The 27995-nt window shown below is 41.5% G+C and overlaps 2 protein-coding genes across 11 annotated transcripts in view; both read left to right on the plus strand.

Annotated features, from left to right (window-relative positions):
* The first annotated feature begins 40 nt into the window (after positions 1-40).
* LOC143513992 (acyl-coenzyme A thioesterase 1-like) lies at positions 41-27832 on the plus strand. 7 transcript variants are annotated; one of them, XM_077004685.1, is made up of 12 exons: positions 41-156; positions 376-578; positions 845-944; positions 1186-1376; positions 1717-1880; positions 2555-2674; positions 2839-2921; positions 12718-12808; positions 13021-13101; positions 15366-15507; positions 18056-18123; positions 19066-19220. In XM_077004685.1, exons 2-12 carry the CDS (start codon positions 380-382, stop codon positions 19216-19218), a joined length of 1392 nt encoding a protein of 463 aa, XP_076860800.1. In that variant the 5' UTR covers positions 41-156; positions 376-379; the 3' UTR covers positions 19219-19220. The 7 variants fall into 7 exon arrangements, 5 of the variants coding, with proteins under 5 accessions (XP_076860800.1, XP_076860799.1, XP_076860802.1 ...); XM_077004684.1 differs by having other exon boundaries at positions 84-215; XM_077004687.1 differs by lacking the exons at positions 18056-18123; positions 19066-19220 and adding an exon at positions 27779-27832 and having other exon boundaries at positions 84-215.
* The window catches only part of LOC143513993 (acyl-coenzyme A thioesterase 1-like), a 40238-nt gene continuing 31466 nt past the window's right edge, over positions 19224-27995 (plus strand). For 2 of the 4 annotated variants that reach the window (XM_077004690.1, XM_077004689.1), the window contains exons 1-2: positions 27465-27594; positions 27779-27978. In XM_077004690.1, the coding sequence (XP_076860805.1) occupies positions 27578-27594; positions 27779-27978 (217 nt within the window). In that variant the 5' untranslated portion in view covers positions 27465-27577. Of the gene's footprint in view, positions 19363-27464; positions 27595-27778; positions 27979-27995 lie in introns of those variants that run through there. The other 2 variants (XM_077004692.1, XM_077004693.1) reach the window with 2 other exon arrangements.

A 27995-nucleotide genomic window follows, 5' to 3' on the forward strand; every position in this document is an offset into this window, starting at 1 on the left:
TGTTTGGAAGATTTTCATGTGTATTGATTTTCAAAACGTATTGAAACACGTTTTGGCTGGAAAGCACTGCAGTAATCTGGCAACCCGGAGGTTACCATTCACGGACATTGTAGCTACCGTCATTCCCAAAGCAGTATAAACCAGTTAAACATTTAGGCAAGTCAGGAGACACGGGGGACATTAAGACCACATGTGAAAATGTTGGCTATAAAACGGTAGAAATTAATGTTCTTGAATTTGGCTGAGCTCGCTTCATGTACACAGTGCGTGTAGCTAGCTAGATCCTTAACGGTTCTGGTAGAATGACGAATTGTTTCTGGAAGAAACTGGCTTTACAACGACAAGGCATTAACCGTCTCGCGTTTCTGTTTGCAGGTCGATGAGCACCGCGATCAAACAATTCCCCTTACTTTCGATTAAGCCGACGCGGGGGCTTGTGGATGAGAAACTTCAAATCGTGGTGAAGAATTTAAGACCAAAACAAGAGGTGACACTTCACTCACTGCATCAGTCAGAAGACAAGGATTTTTGGGAAGCTTTCGGACATTATGTCAGCGACGCAAACGGAACAGTGCCCGGTGAATATATTTTTAATAGTGAACATTTTTGCTTGATTCAGACAAGGTTACATATGTAGATACACTTTTTTGATGTTGTAGAAAAGCTTTTAAAAGGGAATAGGCTACTTTTGAAAAGGGGAAAGTAGATTCCATTCCCCGCGAAACATGTTGATTTGGGGCATTGGCATATGGGGTCAGAAATGACTACGGATGACTGCTACTTCTTAATTAAGTTCATCAACAGGGTTGAGTACATTTATGAATTGGTGCATGTGTGCACGCAGTGGTAAAGGACGCTAGTGTGAGCGGCACCTATGTAGGTGTGGAGTCCATGGGACTGATGTGGAGTCTTCGGCCAGTGCCAGGGAGCCGAACAGGACTAAGGTAATACCTACTGGACTACACCGACGTATGAGAAGGTGTTTCAGTAGTGTTTAATACACAGGGTCGTTATTTATAATGTAGTCTACTCATAAAGCAACAGGTTGAAAGCTTGACACTTGTATTTAGATGATTAATCATATTTTGAAACTATGAATAATATTTTTGTAACATGCTTTCTTTCTCTTTTCTCCTTCTCTGTTCTTCTCTATTCATTCACGTATTTACACTCAATATAATTTAGGTTACGAAAGAAAGATGTCCTCTCGCCACGGGTATTCCATATTTCTGTGTATGACGGACATGTTTCTCAGGGTTTTGCCCAGCTCACAGCGTTAGCGAGCCTGGTCATAGAGCGATGGTACATGGCTCCAGGTGTACAAAGAGTGGATATCCGGGAGAAAGGTGTTAGAGGAACTTTGTTCATCCCTCCAGGTACAAACCCAAACCTACAAACACACTCTGTGCTAACCTGACGTCTCCACCTTATAGACATCAATGGGCACTTAAAGGGGAGAACAGCCAACCTTGAAGTGCTGATAGATGAAAAGACTGAGTGGTAGCGACATACTGCTTAAAGAGTATACTGCTTGTTCCTCTTCGTTTGGTAATGTTTGCACAGTAATAAATCAAAATAAGGGGTCCCTAATGATCTAATGCACATGGACATGGTTGACGTCTGTCTGTCCAATAAACCCAGCTTACTCTATCACTGAAGCAGAATGTTGCGTATTGCCTCAAGGGAGAATCAAAGTATGTGTGTGTGTGTGTCCAGGCCCTGGCCCATTCCCTGGAGTGCTGGATATGTGGGGAGGGGGGGGAGGGTTGGTGGAGTATCGATCTGCCCTCCTGGCATCACACGGCTTTGCTTCGATGGCACTGGAGTATCTGTCTCCAGGGGAATTAAGGAAAATAAAGGCTGACATCAATTACTTTGAGGTAAATCATTTTTTTATTTCTCCATGACACATTCACACACTTTTATGCTTGCGCTACAGGCCTATAAGTATGGAAGCAAGCTGTTGCTCTGGACTGAACAGAATTGTTCCTAATTTCATACACTTTAAAAATATTGCCATAACTATTCATATAGGAGAGTACTGCAGTTCCGAAAACAAATACTATGTGTTAGGAACATAGCCCTAACAACAAAGTCAATTTGTGTTGAATGATTATTGTTTGTTCTCCGTGCTGAAGTGCACTGTGGTAGTCTCTGTAGAGATTTGTACACACGTGTTATGTAATCAGCATAGTGGTTCCATATGAATGAGTTGTAAAAGGACTGTAGTAAACCACTAGCAGGCAGAGTTCACCCACTGACCCTTCACCTCAGTGTAAAGTGTGGTATGCATGCACGTGTGTCTGCCTGTGAGCACAAACAGACATTTGCCCCCCCCAATGGTAGCACATGGACAAAGTCTGTTTCTGTATAATGTACATTTAAATGCAGTATTCATGTTGTTGGTCATGTTTTCTTGTGCCTCGTCATCTTTACAGGTGAATAGGCTGTTATTGTTAACTCAGTATTTGTCACTTCGAATAAAGCTTGGTGTTGTGTGTGTGTGTGTGTGTGTGTGTGTGTGTGTGTGTGTGTGTGTGTGTGTGTGTTGTAGATGGCATATCAGATACTGCAGAATCATGCCATGGTGCGGAGAGACAGAATGGCTCTGTTTGGTCTCTCGTTTGGCACGTCTGTCACCTTTTCCATGGCCGCCAACTCCAAAGTCATCAAAGTGAGTTTCCCTTAAACACATGCTTGATCTTTTGTTTCATGTACTGCCACCAAATAATAAGCATACATAATACACCCACAGATGCACAAATTGTAATACTTTTTGTGTGTGTGTGTGTGTGTGTGTATGTACATGGGTGTTTGTGCATTTGCGTTTGTGTGTAGCCCCAGTGTTGTGTGTGCATCAGTGGCAGTCATACTCCAGTAATCACAAAGTCATTGGATGAAACCTTTGACGATGTAACCAAGTAAGCACTCAAATTATTTATTATGGAATAGATTTATATATTAGAACGTGAGGGAGGGAACGTTATGACGTTCGACTAAATCACAGCTATGATGTAATTCATGACACATGACCACATGTGTACTGTTGCTTTTACACAACAGTTCTACAAAATAAAGAAAAAATAAAGCTCAAAATGTTTAGTATGTTTTTAATATTGTAATTTCTTTCCTACAAAATGTACTTCCACAATGAATAAATTAAGATACCCAAAGTCACTGTACAATTAACACAAACACTGCTTTTATATCCAGTCAAAAGCTGGTGAGAAACAGTAACTTTTAATTAGACATGCAGAAACAATAATTCAAACACATTCTCACCAAGACTATTTGGGGTAGCCGGTTTACCTAACCTCCATATTTTTGGATGAAACCAGAGACCTCAGAGGAAGCCCATGCAGATATGAGGAGATCTCCACCCACATGGGGATTTATCATAGTCTGGGTCTGAACCTAGATATCCACCTTCGGAGTCACTAGCAATCAGAAATACATCCCAAATTTATTAAAAGGTGCAACATCTTTTCAGGGCCTTCTTTGTGAAATACCTTTCAGTGCCTCCTTTAATGTTTATTACTGTCTCCAAGAAAGCAATCAAATAAAATGCCATACTAAAATGATGTGACAAACTTATCTTAAAATTAGGGGTGGGACTTTAAAGCGTTAATTTCGATTAATTAATTACAGGGAAAATAACGAACTAAAAAACTTGCGCCGTGGAATGTTTCTCAGTGCACGAGTTCCAGGCATACAGATTATATGGACGCACAATAAGATGAGCATGATGGAGATGACTGAAGAGGCTATTTTAAATATAAGAAACTTCCAGATGGAAGTACAAACAAAAATAGTGTTATTTCACTTTATACAGGAAGGAGTTTGCTTATCACAGGAGCACTTCCACCCTTTGTTACCACCTCAACGCAAAACCTGTTGGGGCTAACGTGCAGGTCAGTAATGATAACTTAGCTGCTAAATGTATCCTAGTATGAGCAAACAGTGTCGCCAGTCAACACTCGACCACACGTTGGGGTCCAAATTAAGAAACACAATGTCAAAGTCCACGTCAGACAAATCGACCAATTGTTGGTGTGACAGCTCATATTATAGATCAGGGGTCGGCAACCTTTGAGACGTTGGGGGGTGGGGTGAGTGTAAATTGTTAGCGGAGGGGAGGTGTAAATGGACACAAATTAAGTATTCTATCACGATCGATCGCCAAGCAGAGCGTTGAGGAGCGATTTCTATTGGAAGATCATGCTCTTTTTTATTGTTAATTTTTTTTGCTGATGCTGGTCCAGCGTGTTGTGTGCCAGTGATTATGCCTCGGCGTCCCAACGGTGGCACCAGTGTTGTATAAAGTATTAGAGACCCATACTTGAGTAAAAGTACAAGTACTCTATCAAAAAATTGACTTGAGTAGAAGTTGAGAAGAAGTGTTCTTTAAAAACTTTACTTAAGTAGAAGTACAGAAGTATTCAGCATTTTTTGTACTTGTCACGGTACAGCTCCCGACCCCACCCCTCTGGGCGTGTTCATGTCGTCCGCATCTAGTCGTCTGTGTATCTTCGTGGTTGTGGTTGTGTCCGTGGGTTAATCAGTTTCACCTGTGGCTCGTCTCGTCATCACGTTGGGATCATGTGGTCTGTCTATTTGGTGTGCGTTCGCGCAGTGTCCCATGCTCGTCTTTGTTTGAATCAACGTGTGTCTGAGTGTCAGAAGTCCGTGTTTGTGTTATATGTGCGCTGTGTGCGCTGTTCCAAGACACTCATTAAAGTGACGCGTGAGTGTGAGAGCTGGAGTCCGTGCCTCGTTATTCCGCCCGCACCCCCACGTTACAGAAAGACGAGCCGACCAAGATATGCCAGGCTGTGTGTCCCGCGCCAAGAAGGGGAAGAGAGCGAGCAAGCACCATCATGCCTCTTCCCCTGCCCGTCGCCGCGCGGGTGCCAGTTGTGGAGATACAGCAGGACCCCGTTTGCGCGCGCCTGCTGCGTCTGGCTCAGGCGGCTGAGACGGAGGCAGAAGCAGAATGCCACTGGCTGGCATGCACAAAGGGTCTGGGGTGAGAGGCATAGCCCTCTGACCCTGGCACAGTCCGGAGAGGAGAGAAGACATCTTCTTTCAGGCGGCGTGGAGAGAAGGTCTCCGCGCCTTGAGAAGAGAGTCCTTCCTCCTGGTAGACTTGGAGGATGGTACGGAGGACCTGCCAGTGATACAAGTGGGGCTGGTGGATACGACCCCTCCCGAATACGAATTCGGGAGTGATGAAGAGGAAGAGACGGACGGTGGAGCCAGCTATGTGCCGCCTCAGCACTCTCCCACTGAAAGCGACGGAGAGGGAGAGGAGGACGTCAGCCCGCCACTGTCAGTGTATTCCGCTCCCACTGTGTATTATGGTGAGGAGGAAGAGGACGTCAGCCCCCCTCCGTCAGAGTGTTCCACCCCCACCGTTTACTACGGCGAGGAAGAGGAGAACTACGTCAGTCCTCCACCGTCCGAGTACTCGGCGCCTACCGAGTGTTACGGTAGGGAGGAGGAGTGCAGCCCACCTCCATCCGAGTGCTCGGATCGCGAATTCGAGGAGGAGGGGAGCCTAGCTCCTTCAGAGTACTCCGCCTCGACCGTGAGGGGGAAGAAGGAGCCGAGAGAGGGCGTGTCTCCCGAGAGCTCCGAGGAAAGCGCCATGGACTACACCCGGGGTGAGAGCCCGGTGGAGCCCAGGAGCTGGAGCCAAGGCGGTGAGGAGGAGATGGAGATGGAGGCTGCAGCTCGTACCGCCAGACCAAGGGAGCGACCACCAGGAGAGGGCGAAGTGCCTCGGTGGGGTCCTCGGAGAAGGGAGAGTGAGCGTCGGCAAGCCTACCCTGCGTCGCGTCCTCCGGGGGTCTCTACAGAAGCCAGTGGCGCACCCACCGACAGAGCTGCAGGACCGTCCACCAGCCACACCGCACCCAGCGGAGGGTTTGCGGCGAAGACGGCAGGAGGGCCGCCCACTGCAGCGCCTGCAGCTCCCGGAGCATTTTCGCGCCTGACCGCCATCCTCCAGGCGAGAAGCCTGGCTCCGTTTTCATGTGTTCTTGTTCCTATGTTTGTGTCTGTCCCCGTGTTGCTCCCGAATCCCCTATTCCCTTTTGTGCCTTTTGTGTCTAAATGTTCCTGTTTGTGAACGTTCCGTGTTTTGTGTCTATTCTCCAGCGGATTCTCCACTGAGGGCGGTCATCTCCCAGACGCAGGACTGAAGGCTCCGGATACGCCCATCGACGTGGGTTCGGGGCATTCAGTTCTGTTGGCACCCCGGGACGGGTAGTGCCCTTGGTGAGGGGCTCTGTCACGGTACAGCTCCCGACCCCACCCCTCTGGGCGTATGTTCATGTCGTCCGCGTCTAGTTGTCTGCGTCTGTGTATCTTCGTGGTTGTGGTTGTGTCCGTGGGTTAATCAGTTTCACCTGTGGCTCGTCTCGTCATCACGTTGGGATCATGTGGTCTGTCTCTTTAGTGTGTGTTCGTGCAGTGTCCCGTACTCGTCTTTGTTTGAATCAACGTGTGTCGGAGTGTCAGAAGTCCGTGTTTATGTTATATGTGCGCTGTGTGCGCTGTTCCAAGACACTCATTAAAGCGACGCGTGAGTGTGAGAGCTGGAAGTACGTGCCTCGTTATTCCGCCCGCACCCCCACGTTACAGTACTTAAGTATTGCAATTTATTCTAAAATGTATTACTCAAGTACTGAAAGTAAAAAAAGTAAAAAGTACAAGCATTTTGAATTAATTAACCAAAGCCATCAAAGTTAGATTATCAATTGTTTTTATATATCACTTACAAATCAAAGATGTCAAAGACCACAAATACAAGTGTTCTGTATGTACAAACAAGTAGCAACTTAACAAACTGGGCTTAACACTTTGTACACAAAAAACAGATAACCTATGTCCCGCTACATTGTAGGTTTGACGCAGAAGTACAAATTTGCCTTAATTTAGCTGAGAAAACGAGATGTATTTTGGACGTAAAATCCGTCCGTCGGATTCTAAGGGTGAGCCTACTGCCCTGCGTTTACCCTCAATAAATGCCCTTACCCTATAAAAACACTACACTATAAAAATGGGCACATGATTAGTCAGCATGAAGAGACACGGCTTACTGTTGCTAAAAACACAACTCGGCGTGACATTGCCTTTATGATTGCCAGCTAATGTTAAGTGAATACTGCAGCACGACATGAACATAATTAGGTTAGTTAGCTAAGATATCTAACCTAACTAGCGCTTACCGACAGCTAAAGCTGGTGTCTTATGTGCGTTATATTTGTAACTTACATTGATGTTTCTTAAAGTTCGAAGGTGAATTTTTGAAGGCCAATATTTCACCTTTTTTATGGAGGCAGAGATGGCACTTCATCCAATAGGAATTTACTTTCACTCCAGCAAACGCAAACACTGTCTTTAGGTAGGGCCAGGGTGGTCTCCTTCCTCACCCTCACTGCCACGATCACTCGATGTTGAAGGTGTGGAAGGTGCCAATATATGTACATTAAAACACCAACAAGCTTATTATGCAGCACTTATGCTGCTCTTCTGCTGTTACCAAACACGGTACCATCTCTTTTAATGAGATAAAAAGTGAATTATTTGGAATAATTTCGAGTATATGTGTATTTGTATAAATATGTAAATTAAGCTGAAGGTGTTGGAAAATACTGAAAATGGACCTTCAAAGTGCATGAATTCCACCTTGTAACTTCGCACGCACAACAATCGAGAGGTGCACGACTGGAGGTGGGTGGAGCCACCGCGATTGCGTAATTTTTGCCGCACGGACCCTTGCGGCAGTCACAACATGTCAAGTGACCCTAGATTACGAAGCTCAAGTGTTCAGTGAAGGCAGCAGCAGAGTAAACGAGACGCAACTGGAGCATGCGCAGTTTTCTCATAAGACAGCCTGATCGCTTGACTGAGTAACGCCACCGAGTAACGAGTAACTATACAGCACGTAAAAAATGTATCGGAGTAAAAGTATTAAACTGATGGAAAATATGTAGTGAAGTAAAAGTGGAAGTAGGAGAAAAAAATAATACTCCAGTAAAGTACAGCATTTTAGTACTTAAGTACAGTAGTGAAATAGTTCTACTTTGTTACTATACAACTCTGGGTGGCACGCGTGCCATAGGTTGCCGACCCCTGTTATAGATGATGAATCGAAGATCCAGTCATTTGCTTTAAGCATGCAGAAGACCACTTCTAGGCACTATGGAAATTCCTGTTCAGAGGGCTTTATGGCTGTGGCAGAGGCCTTGGAAATTAAAGAAAAAGTCAACCATCTAAAATGGTAATAAAAAACATCTTCAGATTTACTTCAGTTCTTCTTATTCTTCCAATATACTGAGCAAAACTCCCAAAAACATTTTTGGTTAGAATGTCCAATGTTCTGAAAACTGCTCTGTTTTCTGCACTCATCTATAGGGGGTGGGTATCACCATTGATTTCCCAGTTCGATTCGATTCCGATTCACAAGGTCCCGATTCAATTAGATTTTAGATTCGATTCGATCAGATTCAATATCGATTCTTGTAGGGAAATTTCAGTTACAATAAAAAGTGTAGTTTGAATGTGAAATGTTGTAATGATACAAGGAACACTCAAACTTTTTATTAAAATGTATTAAGATATTAGTGTTTATACTGTGATATATATGTGTTTTTATATCAATTAATGCACACACTTCCACATAGCTCCTTTACCAGAAAAGGCACTGAAAGCGGTTTTGAACAGCCCTTTAAAGTGCAAATGAAGTTTTTTTTTTTTACATGTAACAAAAACATTTATGAACATAGTTTTGAATATTGTAAACATTAAGGTCCAAAAACTAAGATTTATTCATGACTGCTTTCTGACATCTTGGAGATTGTCAAATTTTTCTGCAAGAAAATGAGCTGATCAACATGTTGAGGAGTGAGACAGCTCCTTTGTGCAGTAATAATATTGCCAGCTGTTGAGAACTTCACAGCTTTATACTTGACACGTCGCGACCGGCGTGAGGGTCCGTGCACCGAAAACGGCATAATCGCGGTAGCTCCGCCCTTGCGATGTAGGGGTGCAGGAAAAAATTGATTCGAGCTTCTAACATTGCATGATTCAGAATCGATTCTCATTTTCAAAAAATCTTTTTTTTTTCGGGTGCGTGTGTGCCTTCTCAGCCACCGTAGTGCTAGGCAAAACAAAGAAACAGCTTTGACTATGTACAGGCATGCTAGTAAAGCTACAGCGGGTTGTGTAGTGTACGGTATTTGTTTAACGCCGCTAAAGTATGAAGTCCAAATGGCTCAGCGGTCTTTGAAAACAACCATTTGAAAACACTTTAGATTTTACCGTCAATCCGGCCTGGGTAAGAATGGGCTTGATCGTTTGCACACGCATAAAGATGCTACAGATGATATTCAGGAGTTACAGTGATTATAGCTCCTGGTAAAATAAAGTTAAAATAAAAAATAAAAATAACAATTCAATCAGCACTCTAGTTTTGTCCTAACTAGATATTTAGACATAATACTGCTGTAATACTGCGAAGTCGTGGTCAGAGGTGAACTTCGTTATAGCCAGTGTGTATTTTATTTAAAATAATTAACACTCTTGAGAAACTGTGTCTTTGGACATAGATAATGCCTTTTGCTGTGATGGATAATTAAAGTCTAGCTATTATTTCAGGGTTGCCAACTCTCACGCATTTAGCGTGAGACACACGCATTTGACCGTCTTCACACACCACACATCCGATTTTTCGAATATCGAATCATTCAAATGAAGATCGATTTGAATTGAAAAATCTATTTTTTTAAACACACCCCTACTCATCTATTGGTCTGTGTAGTAGACTAGTGGAAAAATAAACAAGAAACAACAATGAATTTATGCTTATGTTCATTGATTCCTTCATCATTCAAACTTACCGGTAAATTAATATTTCTCATATTAAATATTGAAATGCGATTAATTAATTACAAAGCAATTCGATACATTTTTTTGATAGAGTCCCACCCCTACTTAAAATACATAATATTACACTTGTCAATTCATACAATGTTCTGAGCAAAGTATAAATGGTGGACAGATTCAGTGTTAATTTTGACAACAATTTTTTATTTAGTTTTAGTCTTAGTCTTTTGACTAAAATATCATTTAGTTTTAGCAGGCATGAAAATCTGTCACCTTTCGGCGAAATTCGCCGTTTTGAAGTCGAAAAGGGTGACTTACGTGAATCGTGTAGATCCAATGAGTTTTTTTTTTTGGGGGGGGGGGGGGTCGGGAGATTATATGTATATATTTTAATTATCATATTGGCTTAATAAGCAAACAGAGCACTTCCGAAATCGGCAATTCCAGCAGTTTCCGCCCAGAACCTTCATGGAGGCCAAATAGCGTTCAATCATACGAACGTTTTTCATTCATGTTATTCATTTACTGCTAAGCAGGACGAGAAGCAGGACCTAGTGTTACACCGGGGACAAGGCAGAAGAGCGTACATTTACCACTACATTTACCAGATCGTACATTTCCCAGTACGTACATAAACCCAGATCGTACATAAACCCAGATTTAATTGGGTTATTAATGGTTTCAATCGTTTTCATATTTTGCAGTAAAACAAAGTTACTGCCGTTCGCTACAGCGTTGAACACTGTCAGAAATAGCCACAAGCTCTTGTGATAAATAGGTAGATGGGCATACTAAGTTCGCGTCAACCCTGTGTATTTAACGGCGACATAAAATGAGAAACAAGATTTTTTTTCTAGTGTGTCTGTAGTTGTAACTGGTGAATCCAGGGACGTGTGAGGATAACATTCGCGCCAGGGCTGAAAAGGTTGAAGATGAAGTTGTAAACGCTTGTCGTTTGAGTCTACCCTGTGCTTTAGCCCATGTTAGAAAATAAAAACACGTGAACCCTGGTATTTTACACTCATTTTCGCCGCTGATGTATTTTTTGGTTCATTAAGACGTAATGGTTTTGACTGAGTCATCTGGAATGGCGAAAGCGGCCTCTCGCGTTTACGGATCTGGCTCGTACATTGAATCCATTGACAAGACAGTCAAAACATTTTTTAATGGATTTTACTATATTTTACGGAGCCCGTAAGGTGACATCATGTAAAAAATAATAACGCGCGGCCACGACTTATTAACGCGTGGGAACGAGATACTAATGTCGCCTTTCAGACGCGGCAACAAAGTTTATTTTTCCCAGGGATGTTCGCGAACTGACTGCCCAATGAAGGTAAAGGCTTTATATAAAGTAATACTTAATTATCTTGTTCGCACGCGTTAATTATCTCGTTTGCATGCGTTAGTAAGTTGTGGCCACGCGTTATTATATTTTTTACATAATGTCACCTTACGGGCTCCGTAATATTTGGCATCACCTGTCGCTGTATCCCCGTACACCAGCAGCCACCCCCCCCCCCCCGTCGCCGTATCCCCATGACGTCACATGCCCCGCCCCCCGGTCTTCTCACCTTTTTAACCCCTGACCCATTTTCATGCCTGTTTAGTCATAATTTAGTCATTGGATTTGTTTTTAGTCTTAGTCTAGTTTCAGTTGACTAATTATCATTAGAATTCAGTCGACTAATTATCAAAAGAATTTAGTTGACTAAAATATAAATGGTGTAATAGTCATTATATACACTTGCACTAAATGAAACATTTATTAACCAGTTACAGAATATTATTGTTTGTATGTGCAATATATACAAACAAACAAAAATGTCCAAATAACATTATTGACCTGAACTTATTTATTGAGCATAACAATAACAAAACATTGATGACCAGTAGGCACGCTCTAGCTGAAAACATGGAGTTTGTTATGAACAATACATATTCCATTCTATATAAAACTGGGTGCTGTAAAAACAACAATGCCATAACCCGCAGATGTCGTTTCATTTGTCGTATTTTTTCTGACATCATTGTCCCACATGGTTTACACACCGTCTTGTTTTTCTCAAAGTAAAAGGAGAAATGTGTCCATATATCGCCTCTTATCTTTCTCCCTGCTGACATTGTTGAGTTAACTTCGAGTTGAATTTCATGAGTGACCACAGTTCACAGGCTGGTATGGTCTTCCCAGGTTCTGTGCAATGTGAAGACGTTAGTTCTGATTGGACAGTTACCCGGTTTGTCCCACCTCTCCGTGTACGTTAAAGTAGTTACGGTTGGATCTCTTCTTAACTTATCCCTACCTTTCTCAAAAGCTAAATCAGATCTGATTGAATATCGTTGCTGGCCTATATTTTTGTCTCGTTTTTATTCGTTGATGAAAATGTCCATTAAATTTGTCATCATTTTTATCCCTTCGTATAGTTTTTATTTAGTTATCGTTTTGTTTTCGTCATGAAAAAAAGGTTTGTTGACAAACTATGACAAATTATTCATCCACGAAATTAACACTGGACAGATTATATATAGCAAGTAACATTACAACACTACAAATAACATTAATCTTACAATCAAAAAGAAAAAACAAGGGAAGAGAAAAAAGTGAAAGGCAAAAACTGAATGTTACATTAATTAAGAATGAAAACAATTTAGCTAGGGTTTTTTTATTATCTGTACACATATCTGTACGTCAGACCACTTTGCAGTTGCTCTGTAGGCAGACGTCCAAGATATGTGATTTATGCATCGATTTGTATTGTTTTGTATTTGTATGTTTTTTTTGCTTTGCATTAATTAATTAATTCTGACATTTTTTCTGACTTTTAGATATGTAAATAAAATGCGGGTCGAGAATAATCAGCTCATCTGGAGAGACATTATCCTGCCAATCCCAACAGATCCCAGTTTGAAAGTGGATGTAAGTTACATGATGATAATTATCATTAAAAGGTCCTATAATAATGTAAAATATACATTTTTTTTACTATATTGTGCTTCAGTGTAGTTTGTTTTACTGCAGAATATTGTTAATGACGAATGGGTGTGTATATTTTGTGTGTATCTGAATGTGTACAGGTTTGAATGTGTTTGTATCTTTTTGCCCATAATGAAGTACAGTATAACACACAGGTTGGCCAGATAACTTGTCCAGTGCTGTTGGTGGTTGGTGGTGATGATCAGAACTGGCCCACTCTGGAATCTGCTGAAGATGTAAGATGATTCCCGTGTGCCATAATATACATACATAACCTATAGTATATAGCAGGGGTCACCAACGTGGTCGCCCGCGAGGACGTCACGAGTCGCCCGCGGGCTTGTTTTAAAAATAGCTCACTATAGTGCCATGCACCAAAGCGCTGCATCGTTTAGGTTTATGTACGCACACGCACCCCCCACCCCCCCCCCCCCCCCCCGTTAGATTTTCGTTAGATTGATGCGAATTCATCTGGTCCTTCGCAATAATTGGTCTCCAAGAAGTAGCTCCCAGTTTCAAAAAGGTTGGTGACCCCTGGTATATAGTATAATGTTTTACTTGTTCTAGTAATACTGATATATTTTATGTTGCATAGTAACCACTGATGCATGTCAATGTTAGTACACATCAGGCAAAAAAAAGAAATCTGGGTCGCCTATGAAATAAATAAAGATTGCCATTAACCTTCCATTTCCAAACAGGACTATAACCAAGATAAAACAATTTTATGTTCTAAAAATGTGATCTAGGCTGATTTTGACAGCAGAGCAGCCTACTGGCAAAAATAGTAATGAGTTATGATAGCTTGTGTGTTAGCTGGTTTATTAATACATTCACATTAAGAATCGACAAAGTGATTATCTGGGATTTTCTCAGTGTTGTGCAAAGTAGGTTTGAGGGCACTTTGTGTCTTTTGTTAACTTACCCATCTAGCTACCACACAGAGACCCCTCTTGCAGGCACAGTACAACAACGGGAATCAGTCCTTATGTCAGTGGGTGCATAGGTCAGTTGGCAGTCTGGTAGTCAACCAGCTGCTTGGTGAATACTCAGCAGCCACTTTATAACACTCAATATAAAAACTCTTGTATGTCTACAATTAAAGTCTGTACTCCTTCTGCTGTGATTCAGAATGTGTGTCATGCTTTAGCCCTTTCTGACCGCAGTTTTTGACCACAGAACCCCTGATGTCTGGGTATTTTTCCATGGTGAACCACTCTTAATTCAATGGCGGATCACCCAAATAATATCCACTGTTATAAGAGGCTGACAGAATGTGCATATCAGGGTAGTTATCCATGACAAGACAGATCTGTATAAGTATATCTGTCTTAATGTCCATATAAAGTGGTGAGGAGGGCTGTAGATTTAACACTAATCCTCCGAGAGCTACGAAAAATTTCAGTTCAGTACCGTATTTTCCGGACTATAGAGCGCACCTCAATATAAGCCGCACCTACCAAGTTTTTTTTTTTTTTTATGGAAAATGTTGTATATGCCGCACCGGGTTATAAGCTGCATATATCTACTGAACTGAATACAGTGAGTCCCCGCTTAACGACGGGTCTGGTTAATGACGGACCGGAGTTACAACCGACTTTTTAATATTTTGCGCAGAGGAGCAGTGGCAGCACAGTGGAGTGTTGTGTATGATAAACTGAGGGAGCGCAGCCTCCAACGCAGCCCATCTTGTCAACACGATCACTATTTCTCACGCTGTACGCACGAGAACATTGTTCGTTTTTTTCTTTACTGTATTTACGATTAAAGCGTATCTAAATCTAGGGTCACGCTTAACAACGAAAACTGATTTACGACGGACTTTTCAGTCTCTAACCCTGTCGTTAAGCAGGGACTCACTGTACATTTAACTGAACTGATCAGTTGCTGAACGGTGCCTGTAGCATTTCATGTGCAACAGTTTTGGCTTTCAGCCGGTGTTGTGGGGAATTCCGACTTCCCTCATTTATCCGCGCATAAAGACACTACAGATTATATTGTTGATTTATGTTTCTATGCATAGATAAGAGCTAGACTTTAATTATCAATCACAGCAAACGGCACGGCATTATCTATGTCCAAAGACACACTAAACAGTAGCATCTTGACAGCTTGCTGGTAGTCCAAGTGTTTTGCCATGTCTGAGAGTGATGTTTACACTCAAACCTTGTATCATTACTACTACTAAAACAAGAATTAAAACCTATACCAAGAAGCGTAAATAACCATAGACAGAAACATACAATTTAAGAACAAGCACAGCAAGTGCTATCTGCTGAGTTAGTTCTCATTTAAGTACTCAACAAACAGATGAGTCTTCAGTCTACGTTTGAAGACAAGAGACTCTGCAGTCCCAGCAGCTAGTGGAAGATAGTTCCACCATATCGCAAATAGGACAGAGAATAGTCTTGAGTTTTGTGTTCCCTTATACGTTAAGCATGGTGTTTGGAGTTGAGCTATAACCCATTGTTTAGCTTCATCTATTGTCCACTTCCCTTAGATTCAACAGATAATGGAAAAGGCAGAAAATCGTCATCTGCTCCAAGTCCTTGTTTATCCTGAGGCAGGTCACCTGATTGAGCCACCATACACACCACACCACCGGGCCACCAACTTCGTACTTCAAGAAGGCAAAGAAAAAGGTACGTGTACACGTGATTAGAGATGGGACCAATCTGATACAATATCAGTATCGGGGCCGATATTGACGAAATTTAACGTATCGGATATCTGCCGAATGTGGCCGATTCACTTAGCGATCCATTATCCAGTCCACAACTTGAGCTGGACAATAAATGCGCCGTAACGTTAACACAAAACGATCCAGTGATCCGGACTCCACAGTTTACCTTCAACCCCCTGCAGCTTCAGGCTGCAGCTGGCTGAGAAATGACCGTGATAATGAATTACTGGTGGGTTGCGGACAGCTTGTAAAAAATTTAATAGTCTATTCTTCTAATTTTGTACTCATCTTTTATCTTGAAAAAAGGCAGAGGCACATGCTAGGGCTCCAGACTGCGACTAAAATGGTCACAATCGTGACCTGAAATATTAACTTACGAGTAAAATAATTATTTCACTCGCCAGTGGCGACAGGTGATACAACAGCATAATATTTTCATGGGTTAGGTTTTTTTGTCATTTTCTTTTGAGTTTGTATTTTAAAAGTTATCCGATATGCTGCAGCTCCCAACTTGGTAAAGTTTGTTTCACATTTACATATTCAGAATTCTTTCTTCAATAACTGAGTTAAACGTGCCAAAATATGCAAATTCTTATTTCTGGCAACCAAGACAAAGAGCTACAACTTTGTTTACGTCAGGAATAGATGTATTTTAAAAACGTGTTATTTTAAATATACTCCTGTCAACACTGCAACATCTAAGGTACCGTCTACAAATGACCTTAACACAGAAGCAAGTGGCAGTCGTAAAGCCTGATTTGGTCCCCTGCAGTTTTTACGGTTAACAAACAATATATTAAATAGAGACGGATCAAGCACTAGGACCACGCAGAAAACGACCGCTCAAGCGGAAGCCGATTTCCCTTTAGACTAGGGGTGACCTGATTCGACTATAGTCGACTATACCCCCTAGTCGACTATGAACGTCATAGTCGAATGTACCATTCTAACTGCATGGGGGTGCCCAAGGATGCTGCTAAGAATTAGTTGTTACATGAAATGTCTTTGTTTTCGTTATATATAGCCTTTTGTCAAATAAAATCATCCTAATTTCTGTTAATAAATATTTTTAAATGATGTGTGCACATTACTACACATTAATAAATCACACCCTGCAGTTGCACAATCCAAATGAGCGGAGCTGAACACGCTACAGGATAGTCACCATCTGCCGAGATTATAATGGCTACTAAAAAAACTTCAAAAGTATTTTGAAAAAGATAAAGATGAATCAAACAAAGTAAAGTGCAAGTTATGTCATCAACGTTTTTCATTTCACACGACAACAACCAACATGGCATACCATTTAAAACGCGTAAGGCAAAGAAAAAAAACAGTTCAGCCGTTTGTTTTGGATGTGTCGCGTCATCTCGTCGCAGTGCGACTCGGCAAGTAGGCAGAGTTGTTGTTGTTGTTTGCTTTTTAAACCCCGTTACTTGAACCTTTACTTATAATTTTTTTGCTGTTGTGTAGCAATTTTTAAAATATTTTCAGTCAGGCATATTTTATTTAAAATATTTTAACATTTTGCACAGTGTAATGCTGTCGTGCTGGAGGAAGGAGGAGACACGACGAGCGTCTAGCGGTGAACATGCACCTTTTATTCCAACAAAAAAGACGTGAGCTCCGTGCGTTGGATGAGTGCGAGTTCTCGAACACTCACACAGGCACGAAACTTTAGACAAAGACGAGCACAAGACACTGCGCGAACGCACAATAAATAGGTGAATTACACAGACCCTAGTGACCTCGAGACAAGGCACAGGTGCGACTACGAACACGCTCACAGACAACCCACATCCACGGAAGTACAAACATGGACATAACGACACGCAGACAACGTAGCGGCACGCCCACAGGGAAGGGTCCAGAGCCGTCACCGTAACACACAGTGCCTGTCTGACAGTTAGATATGCGCACTGACGGTGACTTTTTTTGTTAATGTTCTCTAACGTTTCATTAAAAAATAAATAAGTAGATAAAAGCTGAATAAAGCCAACCTACCATTTTTATTCATTTATCTGAGTGTTTTGGGTTTTTACTTTGAAGTGGAAAAAAGTCCTGAATGAGAACGGGATCCCGTTTAAGGTGCTCTAGATAAAAATAAAAAATAAAAACCCGATTTGACTATTAGTCGACTAAAGGGAAACCCTGACGAATCAGATCAATCAAAATCTGAATCAAATCCTTAGTTGAATACACCTCTACTTTAGACCGCCCACAAGCTCCTCGATTGGCTCTGCCGTTTCTTGCTAACGTGTCATTGGCCGCCGCAGCTGTCACTCCATCTGATTCTAGCACGTGGGCTTGTTTTGTGAGATAATTGTCCAGGAATCCGTGTTTGTCCGTGGCTATAAGTTAAAATGTTGTGTGTGTGTTCTGCCTGGGTCATGTCAGCTGGATAGATTTAAGAGGTTTAATTTACCATTTGAGTGTATGTGTGTGTGTGTGTGTGTGTGTGTGTGTGTGTGTGTGTGTGTGCGTGCTTATGTGTGTTTGGTAATTAGGTGCGCGACAGAATCAGAATGTCGAAAAAAGGAAAATGGACATAAGGGATTTCATTACTCCTCAAAGTGTAAGAACATATTACAGCCAATCCTCTGGAAGATCCTCTGACAAATACATTTATTATTATTATAAGTGCAGAACCTCAACAAAACAAAGATAGAAATGTGTATATTTGATCAGGTGGAGGTCCTTGTGAGGTTGTTGGTTGTTCCAACAGCTTCTGCTGAAGCTGAGAGGAGTTTCAGTGCACTGAGGAGGTTAAAGACCTGGCTTTGCAACTGTATGAAACAGAAACACATGAACAATGTGGCAGTTTGTCACATACACCAAGAAATGCTTGATGCCTTGGATAGGAAAAAACTTTGCCAGGAATTTATCTCTGCCAATGATCGAAGACAACATGTGTTTGGAAGTTTTGGATAAGTTGATTTTAAATATAATTCTATGCAAGTACTGTATGATCAGTACTTGCATAGAATTATGGATATTTTATTCAATTTCTCCCATTCACTTGTCAAAACAAACCAAATTCTGCATTTTTACTCAAAAATCAGGTTATGTAATGTTATAATATGTAAGTGAGGATGTAAATAAAAGCTTCTAGTTTGTAGTTTAGCTATAATCCCCCGGCGCCCCAGTTCTCAAGCCATTTGTGTCGTGTCCCCCACCTATGAAATCAAAATTTCGTCCATGATGGTAACCACCAATTGTTTACCCTTTTACATTTGTACTGTATGAAACTGGGTCGCGACTTAATGACAATGAGAAAATGTGGGACCCGGGATGAGCCAGTTGAGATCCCCTGAACTAAAGAGCTCTGTATTTGTATCAGTATTGCTATCGGTATCGCTATCGGTATTGGCAGTTATATATCGGTATCGGATCGGAACTGAAAAACACTGGATCGGCCCATCACTACACGTGATATTGCACTTGTACCCTGATATTGTTATGATGTGTATATGCCCAGTGTGTGTGTGTGTGTGTGTGTGTGTGTGTGTGATTATAGTGCTCCTGCTCTGGGGTGGACAGACCAAACCACATGCAGATGCCCAAGAGGACTCATGGGAAAAAATTCTGGCCTTTCTACAGCAACACCTCTATCACACGACCTCACAAGCAAAACTGTAGTGGTGCATCATTTGTATGGAGGAGTATTTGAATAGAGAAAACCTCAAATCATTTTAGAAGTAGAAGCATGATTAGCAACAGGAGATGAAGGAGACAAAATGGAGGTTGTCTGCTGGGAAGAAAGGAGATCCTTTGTCTGAGTAATCATCATTCAAGTCTGCTACCTGTAGGAGAGGTGGTAGGCTATATTCACAGCATTCTCAGGTTTTGGTATGTGTATTGTAAGAAGCCATATTAAGTTGTTTTTTTGGTCTCACCAACAAAAAAGTGAGTAAGTTATCAGGTTGTGATGGCCTACCATCGATCCTGTCATGTGTGGCTAATATGATAAGAAAACATTCTGCTGATGGTTTTCAACTACAGTTCTTGAAGTTAACTGCAAGTTAGTGAAGCACCCAGCTGTAGCTTCATGCCAGTTCCTGATAGTTCTATGCTATTCATTTTTTCTTGCACTAAGTGAAGCAACACTTCATAGTTTACTAGTAACATATTGTAAATATATGGCTATAGCACTTTGAAATATCGGAATTTAAGCCTTAACTTTATCTACCAAGATTGTTGTTGCCTTCTTCCATGTTTTGGCTTGGGGTCCTTCACCAGCACCACCTTCCATTGCACCAATAACACAGGGCAGCCCAAAGACTTGCCTGAATTTTAATTTGCGCTACTAAACACGGATATCGGCCAATGCAGTTACATTATAAATGGCAAATATTGGTCGATATATGTTGGCCGCCTTTTAATGCGTGTGCCTGAGTTTTTTTTTTTTAAGAGTGGAGATAGTGTACGTATACAACAGCGTTTAGAAATAATAATAATAATAAATCAAACCTGTTATTATATTATTTTTAATATTATACATCACCTTATTAGGAGAGTACTGGTACAAAGAGTGTACAGTATTAGTGCAGAAGCTGCAGAGATCATTCGTGCTTAGCCTTCAGAGGTACATGGATCATTTGGTCAAGTGGAAGCTCTGGTCAGGTTTCTTTTAGTAGTCCCTGTTTCATCCTCTGAGGCAGAGAGAGGTTTTAGTGGCCTCTGCAGGCTCAAGACGTGACTCCGCTCTACAATGACTCAAAACAGACTTAGCCATGTCGCTATCTGTCATGTCCATCAGAATAAGCTTGATTTGTTGGATAAAAAGACAATCTGCAAGGAATTTGTAGCTGATGATAAGATAAGAAAATATTTTGTTCTCTAGCATAGACTATTGGTCTAAATGCTTAAAGCTCAGCTCCTACAGAAAGCATACAAACTTTTGTTGGTTATATATAACCAAATATATGAATATAATCCATACATTGCATGCATAATTTATTTAAAGTTTGTGGACAACAGTATAATGTATTATTGAGTGTCTTGTTTAGTTTATAAAGTGTCCTTCAATTTGGTACAGAGTACTGAAAGTACAGAAAATGTTATTTTGTTTATTTATTTTTTTGCAATTTACCGTAATTCTACAAATGTTCTACGTCACTATACATGGTGATTAACTACCATAGCTACAGTAGAATGAGTTTATAGTAATATTTTAGAGGATAGGCTGGGCTTTGATTTAATAGCAAATGTGTCGTGTCCCGTAAGCTAAGAACTGGCTTAATTGTATGTATCACACTACCTTGGTCAGAGATGTTAGTCCTATAGTGAGCATAAATGATAATGGCAGCAAACCAGACTGGCATCAAAGCGGCATGATGAATGGCTGTCCACTGCAGTCATGGCCTGGCGGTTAGGGAACTGGTCTTGTGACCGGAGGGTCGTGGGTTCTATTCCCAGACCTGAGGCCATGACTGAGGTGCCCCTGAGCAAGGCCCTTAACCCTCAATTGCTCACTTGTATAAAAATGAGATAAAATGTAAGTCGTTCTGGATAAGGCCATCTGCCAAATGCCAAAAAATGTAAATGTGTCACTGGTGCCGGTAGGGATACGTGGTATTTTGAGGTCCAAAATGAACCCACGCGTACTTTCCAAGGTTGTACCAAGCACTCACAGTGAACCAGCTGTTCGGTGAAGCTGAACGACGACATATGAGCGGGCCCGATCCGGACCACTGTATACTTGGTTGAGTAATCCAGGCCTTCGTGGCCTTAGACAGGTGTGCTCATTTGCCAGTCTTTAGGAATGCCAGTAGTTTGATTTAATTTCTTCTGAAGACAGAACTAATCCTAACTCTACAAACAAACGTGGGGCCAAGATAACTTTGTGACACGTGGTAGAGCAAATTACGTGCGTTTAAACGAACTCACGGCCAAACAGATGTTAGGCTTTACCTAATATAATTATGTACTTAGTTATTGGATTCCTTGAGATTGACATTTTCGTGGAAAACCAGACACATTTCCTGTAGCGATGTTTTGGCTTCTTTCCAACTCCTAATTCAACTAACATTTTTTCAAGGTTATGGAATTTTAGTATTGATCCAAGGGCATTGCAAAGAGAGGGACTAGCTGTCATGCCTATGAATATTAAGTTAAGGCATTTCCCTCCAGTTGGAAACAAAAGCAATGCAACAACTAAGATACAGAACCATGGCAAAGATGGAAAAAGTTAAATTACATATCAACAGACATGGAAAAGTGTATACTTTTCCTACAGGTACATCACTTAGGAATAAGGAAAAGTTGGTTTGTCAGGATATATTAGGTAAGGCATTTCAATAGTATTCACACTTCCAAAGCCAACTATGATTTAACATGCTTCCTTAACTCCTCATACTGGAGCTGAGGAGGTAGTCAACTTTGTATTAACAATAAACAGATTACATTATGTTACATTACACTAATGAGAATAAAAGAGATGTGGTATTAGTCTCATATGGGAATAACAGTACCATGGGAAATATGATCAATAGTATATATGCATTAATATGGAACACACAATTCACATAATCATTTCAATAATAATGAGACAGGATTTAATTTTTCTGTATGTCCTGATAGCACAGTGTAGAATTGTCTAGTTCTAGAAAGTGAATGTTGTTGGGACCATGATCAGATAGTCCAAGTTTGGTGTCTTTGGAATAGTCTTGAAGAGCTGCTTCCCCTAAAAAGGGTTTGAAACCAGTACCTATCCCAGAATATAGTTATAAGAATCATGGTTTCTTCTGGCATTCTAGGATATAGGTCTGTTCGCAAATTCCAAAGGCAATACTAACCCTAAACCTATGTGCTTAGGTAAACAGAGGCCCTTTTCCTTGGTGAAAGCCATAATTGCTCCGACAAGGTCCTGGTGAATCTGATAAGAAGGTTTCCTCGGTCCGGGGGTCGTGAACTTTGTGTCCCCAGTGGAGGGGCTGAAAGAAAACCTTTCTTAGCAATTTTAACTTCATGCTTCTGTATTCTTCACACTACAAGCAAATATTTTTAAATGGTAAAGAAAGTATTACACTGAACTCTCTCCATTGTTTAAGATGTACTTAAGACTATGATTTTGAGAAACAGGTGCCTGGTTAATAAGGAAGTTCAATATGTACATACATCACACGTTAGAAAATTTGTTGCTATTTACACTTTCTATTGTCTTCTGTAGCTAGCAATCTGACAATCTTGAGTATACTGTAGCTGCTGTGTTTTTCTGAAACATGTAAATATGGAATATATTCATCAACTTCATAGATCTCTGGATTCTCCGCAGAGTAGCGGCCTCCCTTCCAAACATGAGGTAGTATGGGGAGAATTTTGTGGTGATCTGTTTTTTGGTACGAAGACCAAACATGACCTCATCCAGGTATTCGTCCCCAAGTATCTAGCCTCATGCCCACCATTTTGCTCAGGTCACTGAAAACATAATCTATTGTGCTTCTGTAGAATGTGATGAGGCTGGGTGGGGACAGGTAGACCATCCTCAGTCTGCGTAGGAAGTGCAGACGCTGCTGAGATGTGGTGTTGGCAGACGAGGTGAGGTTGTCTGTTATGTGCACCCCCAGGAACTTCACGCTGCTGACCACTTCCACAGCCTTGGAGTCAATGCAAAGTGGAGCGTGGCTGGGCTGGTTCTTCCTGAAGTCGATGATGATCTCCTTGGTTTTGTCCACATTCAGGATCAAATTGTTGGCCCTGCACCAACCCACTAACCACTTGACTTCCTCTCTGTAGGCCAGGTCATTGTCATCCTTGATGAGACCCACCAGTGTAGTGTCGTCCACGAACTTCACAATGTGGTTAGTGTCAGACCTAGGGACACAGTCGTGCGTCAACAAGGTGAACAGTAGGGAGCTCAGTACTCATCCTTGAGGGGATCCTGTGCTGAGGGTGATGACACCGGACATGTTCTGACCAACCCTTACTGACTGGTCGTTCAGTGAGGAAGTCTAGCACCCAGGGGAGTGCTGAAGACCAGCGATTTCAGTTTGTTCACCAGATGTTGCGGAATTATGGTGTTAAACGCCGAACTGAAGTCTAGGAACAGCATCCGCACATGCGTATTCTTCTCCTCCAGGTGTGCGAGGCTCAGGTGAAGAGCAGAGAAGATGGCGTCCTCCGTGGAGCGGTTTGGCCTGTAGGCAAACTGGAAGGGGTCAAAGGTGGTGGGGAGTCTGGTGTTAATGTGCTTCTTGATCAGCCTCTCAAAGCACTTCATCATGATTGGAGTCAGTGCAACAGGCCGGTAGTCGTTTAGAAATGAGATTGGGGTTTTTTTGGCACTGGAATGATAACAGCGGACTTGAAACATGCTGGGACTTTGGCTAGATCCAGTGAGTTGTTGAAAATGTCAGCTAGAACATACGCCAACTGGTCTGCACATTCCCTCAGCACCAGACCTGGTATGTTATCAGGGCCAGGGGACTTCCATGTTTTAACTCTCCTCAGAGTCCTGGGTCATTCCATATCAACTCAACCAATGGTCCCCACCTGACCATCTCAGAATCCTTTCAAACTTTCCCCATTTGTAGGCAGATATGTTTCATGTTTCAAATCCAAAGTATTTCTGTTCCATGTTCAATATTTCAAGAGTTACAGCCGTTTTTGTAACCCCACCCTCAGACGCATCTTTTGCGAAATAGCAATATTTGAATGTGAATATCTCTAAAACTATTACAGCTAGAAGGCTGAATTTTTTTTTATGTTTAGAAACTTGTATACTTGTAATCCATGTACTTTCTGGTGCTGTAAGTTGTGTTGTCAATAGAAAAAATTCCCAAAGCTGGAGAAAAAAATCAACTAAGAGTCATTTTCACCTGTCATTATCTCATGGATGGGGTAGAAGAATGCTGATCTGTGTTTTGTGTTTCAAAGTACTTCCAGTGGCAATGTTGAAGTAATAATTAAGTTGCCTGTATGTGGTCCAGTTTTTGCACAACTTGCTGTCAAATATCCGATTTCACACGTACGGTACCCTTATTTGGACACTGATTCCCAAAATACCTATATATTTTTTTTGTTCTGTTATATTTGATATGTGCTGATTATATGGTAGAAAAATTGGAATGGCCTTTTTTGATATAGTGGTTCACAAGAAATGTGGGTGTAGGATGTGTAAGGGAATTTGCAATTTTACTGTCTGTGACCCTCAGACAGAATGCTCTGTCATTCAGTTCACTCCCTTATCTGTGTGTCTGCTCCTCAGTTACAACCCCTCTCTCAATTCTCAATTCAATAAGCTTTATTGGCATGACCATATTCAGTTACAGTATTGCAAAAGCAGTGTTATAGTGAAAGCAAATAAATAATATAAGTAGAGGAGAAGAAATAAATAGATTAATATAAATCAAAGTGTTTACAAGCAGGGTATGTGTGTGTGCGTTTATTTATGTATGTGTGTGTGTGTTACTCACTGTCCCTCATGTTGTGTAAGGTAGATACATATCTCCCCGCTAAAGTGCTGCTTTCTTTCTCTTCTCCCAGGAGGATGGGGAGTTTATCATTATTAGGTAGGGACTTAAAGTTGGGGTGAATTAGCTCAAGTTTTGTGAAGTAGATCTGACGTACTTGGTGAAATGTTTCACATTCACATGTCTCTCTCATCATGTTAACCTTGTAAACCCTGTAAAGCTGCTTTGCGACAACTTGAGTTGTTAAAAGCGCTATACAAATAAACTTTGATTGATTGATTGATTCAGTGAGGAAGTGCAGCTCTGTCTCTACAGTCACACTGTTACACTGTTGGCAGAGTCTCTGCTCTCTGGGCAGCCATGATCTCTTGTATCGGCCGGCCTGGATGGCCAGGCTGTATTCACTAAGTCTGTACTTTGTCAACGTGGTTCTGTGTTTAGTATTAGTCACTGTAAGCAGGTAGTCTGTGCGTTCCAGTGGGTGATGTAGGCTAGTTTTGTTTTTGAAGTGTTATAATTTGGTTTGGCCTGATTGATTGTATTCCAGTCTGGTCCTGATGTGGAACAGTGTTGGTGTTGGTTAGTGAACTCAGTGTCAGGACCAGCTATGTGAGGCAGCATGCTGATGCTGGCCTTTCAAGGAGGGGAAGCTTAATTTCGGCCTACATCATAAAATGTGTCTGTTTATTTATACGTAAATTCTACCCTCCATTCCTTTTCAAGAAAATGATCTGTGACCCTGTCGTACCAATAAAGTGTCAGAAAGAGTGATAGAAGTCAGTCTCCAAACACAAGCAGCTACAACAAAAACCACCAGAAATAGAATCTCGATTTGTCGCTAGTCATTATTAACGAAGAAAATGCCGCTAAGAGGATTAGGAAAATCTCCGGTTCAACTCAGAACAGAACAGATTGCTCCCGCGGAGGTTTACACCAAAATATCGCTGATTCGCTCATTTAGCTGTGACCCAGATGCAGATGCTGGCCTTTCAAGGAGGGGAAGCTTAATTTCGGCCTACATCATAAAATGTGTCGGTTTATTTATACGTAAATTCTACCCTCCATTCCTTTTCAAGAAAATGATCTGTGACCCTGTCGTACCAATAAAGTGTCAGAAAGAGTGATAGAAGTCAGTCTCCAAACACAAGCAGCTACAACAAAAACCACCAGAAATAGAATCTCGATTTGTCGCTAGTCATTATTAACGAAGAAAATGCCGCTAAGAGGATTAGGAAAATCTCCGGTTCAACTCAGAACAGAACAGATTGCTCCCGCGGAGGTTTACACCAAAATATCGCTGATTCGCTCATTTAGCTGTCAATCAAAAAGGGATTCAGCCTCAGACAGATCATCCAATCATCATGCAGAAGCTGAGCGTCCGGGCCAGCCAAGGCCAGCCCACTGCCCCATAGACCCCCAGAGACGCTGAGCGTCTGATGGGCGGGACAAAGCCCAGCATTTATCCAATGGTTAAGGTTATTGTTTTGGTCTTTTTCAAGTTCACTGCCAGGGCCCAGTGTTGACTTCTTATATACTGGCGAAGATAAATGAATCACAGCACACGGATTAAATCTTAAATAAAGAATGTCTCTCTCTCCTTCCTTTTATTCGCACACAAAAACTTCTTTGCATACATAGCAACAGCTCTCTCTCTCTAACAAAAAACGAACAAACTTAACTAACAATAGAGCATGCGCAACTCTGATAGTCACATGACTAATACCAGATAATCATATAATGGAGAGCACACTATGTACATTCATGTTAACACCCAGGTCTGGCAGTACTGCTCCAGCAGGTCCAAGTTCTGCTGTAGCCCCTTCTCTGTGGGGGACAACAGAACCAGATCATCTGCATAGAGCAGAAACTTGATTTCTGAGTCATGTAGAGTGAAACCAGGTGCTGCAGAGCGTTCTAAGATGGTGGCCAATTCATTGATATATGTATGTTGAATAATGTTGGGCTTAAGCCACAGCCTTGTCTCACTCCACGCTCCTGGGAGAAGAATGTCTCTCTCTGTACTTTTCATCTACCGCTATATCCAGTCTACTGTGCCTCCTCTCCTGATAAGGAGAACACCAATCATACATATATTTCATTATTCTTACCCAATTGTGTTAAGACACGTCTTTATTCTGTATTTAACTACATGTATTATCATTAAACTTTGGAACTCTTTCTTGACACCCGTGTGTTGTGAATCTGTTCTCCTGGTACCAGCTACGGAACACTGAGGACTGTACAAATTTATAATTCTGTCTATGAACCCTGAAGACTATGATCTACGTCTAGAGACGATTTCAGAAACCTTAACAGGATGCCAGTAAGGTGATCTTTTTAACCGTGTCTTCATACAATAACTATTCAATTTGTTATTTCAGACGTTAAACAGGACCGATGAATACGATGAATGCGCTTCCATGTCCGATACTAATCCTCTTTCATTCCTTGATTAGGGTGGGCAGAACACTTCGAATTCAGCCAGTTAAAGAAAAAAAAAGTGTCTTTCACCTTTTGCACATTTGTCCTGCGTGGACATTGCACCCACAGCACTACGTCTATTTAAAGCAGGAACACTCGCATTAGGAGGCACGGGGCAAATTAAGTCATTTGAAAATGTTGACTACAAAGAGGTAGGAGTGGAAGATCTTGAATTTATCATAACACACTTCGTATTAACACGCGTCCATACCGTGCAAAAAGTCAGCTAGACCTTTAACTGTTCTAGTTATAGAAGAAAATAAACTGTTTGTGTACGTAGCAGCAGCCTTACACAAACACAGTAATTCCCAGATTGTATCGCGTTTCTTTTCACAGGTGGATAAGCACCGTCCAACCATGTCCCTCACTTTCGATTAAGCCGACGAGGGGGCTTGTGGATGAGAAACTTCAAATCGTGGTGAAGAATTTAAGACCAAAACAAGAGGTGACACTTCACTCACTGCATCAGTCAGAAGACAAGGATTTTTGGGAAGCTTTCGGACATTATGTCAGCGACGCAAACGGCTCTGTGACCGGTGAATATTTCCACTTT

Source organism: Brachyhypopomus gauderio, chromosome 5 (genome assembly GCF_052324685.1).
Source record: "Brachyhypopomus gauderio isolate BG-103 chromosome 5, BGAUD_0.2, whole genome shotgun sequence".
In the NCBI taxonomy this organism is placed as follows: Eukaryota; Metazoa; Chordata; class Actinopteri; order Gymnotiformes; family Hypopomidae; genus Brachyhypopomus; species Brachyhypopomus gauderio.

Coding starts and splice junctions, on each gene's coding strand:
- LOC143513992 (XM_077004684.1), top strand. Junction 579..844: donor CGCAAACGGAACAGTGCCCG/GTGAATATATTT, acceptor GTGTGCACGCAG/TGGTAAAGGACGCTAGTGTG. Junction 15,508..18,055: donor TCAAGAAGGCAAAGAAAAAG/GTACGTGTACAC, acceptor TTTGGTAATTAG/GTGCGCGACAGAATCAGAAT.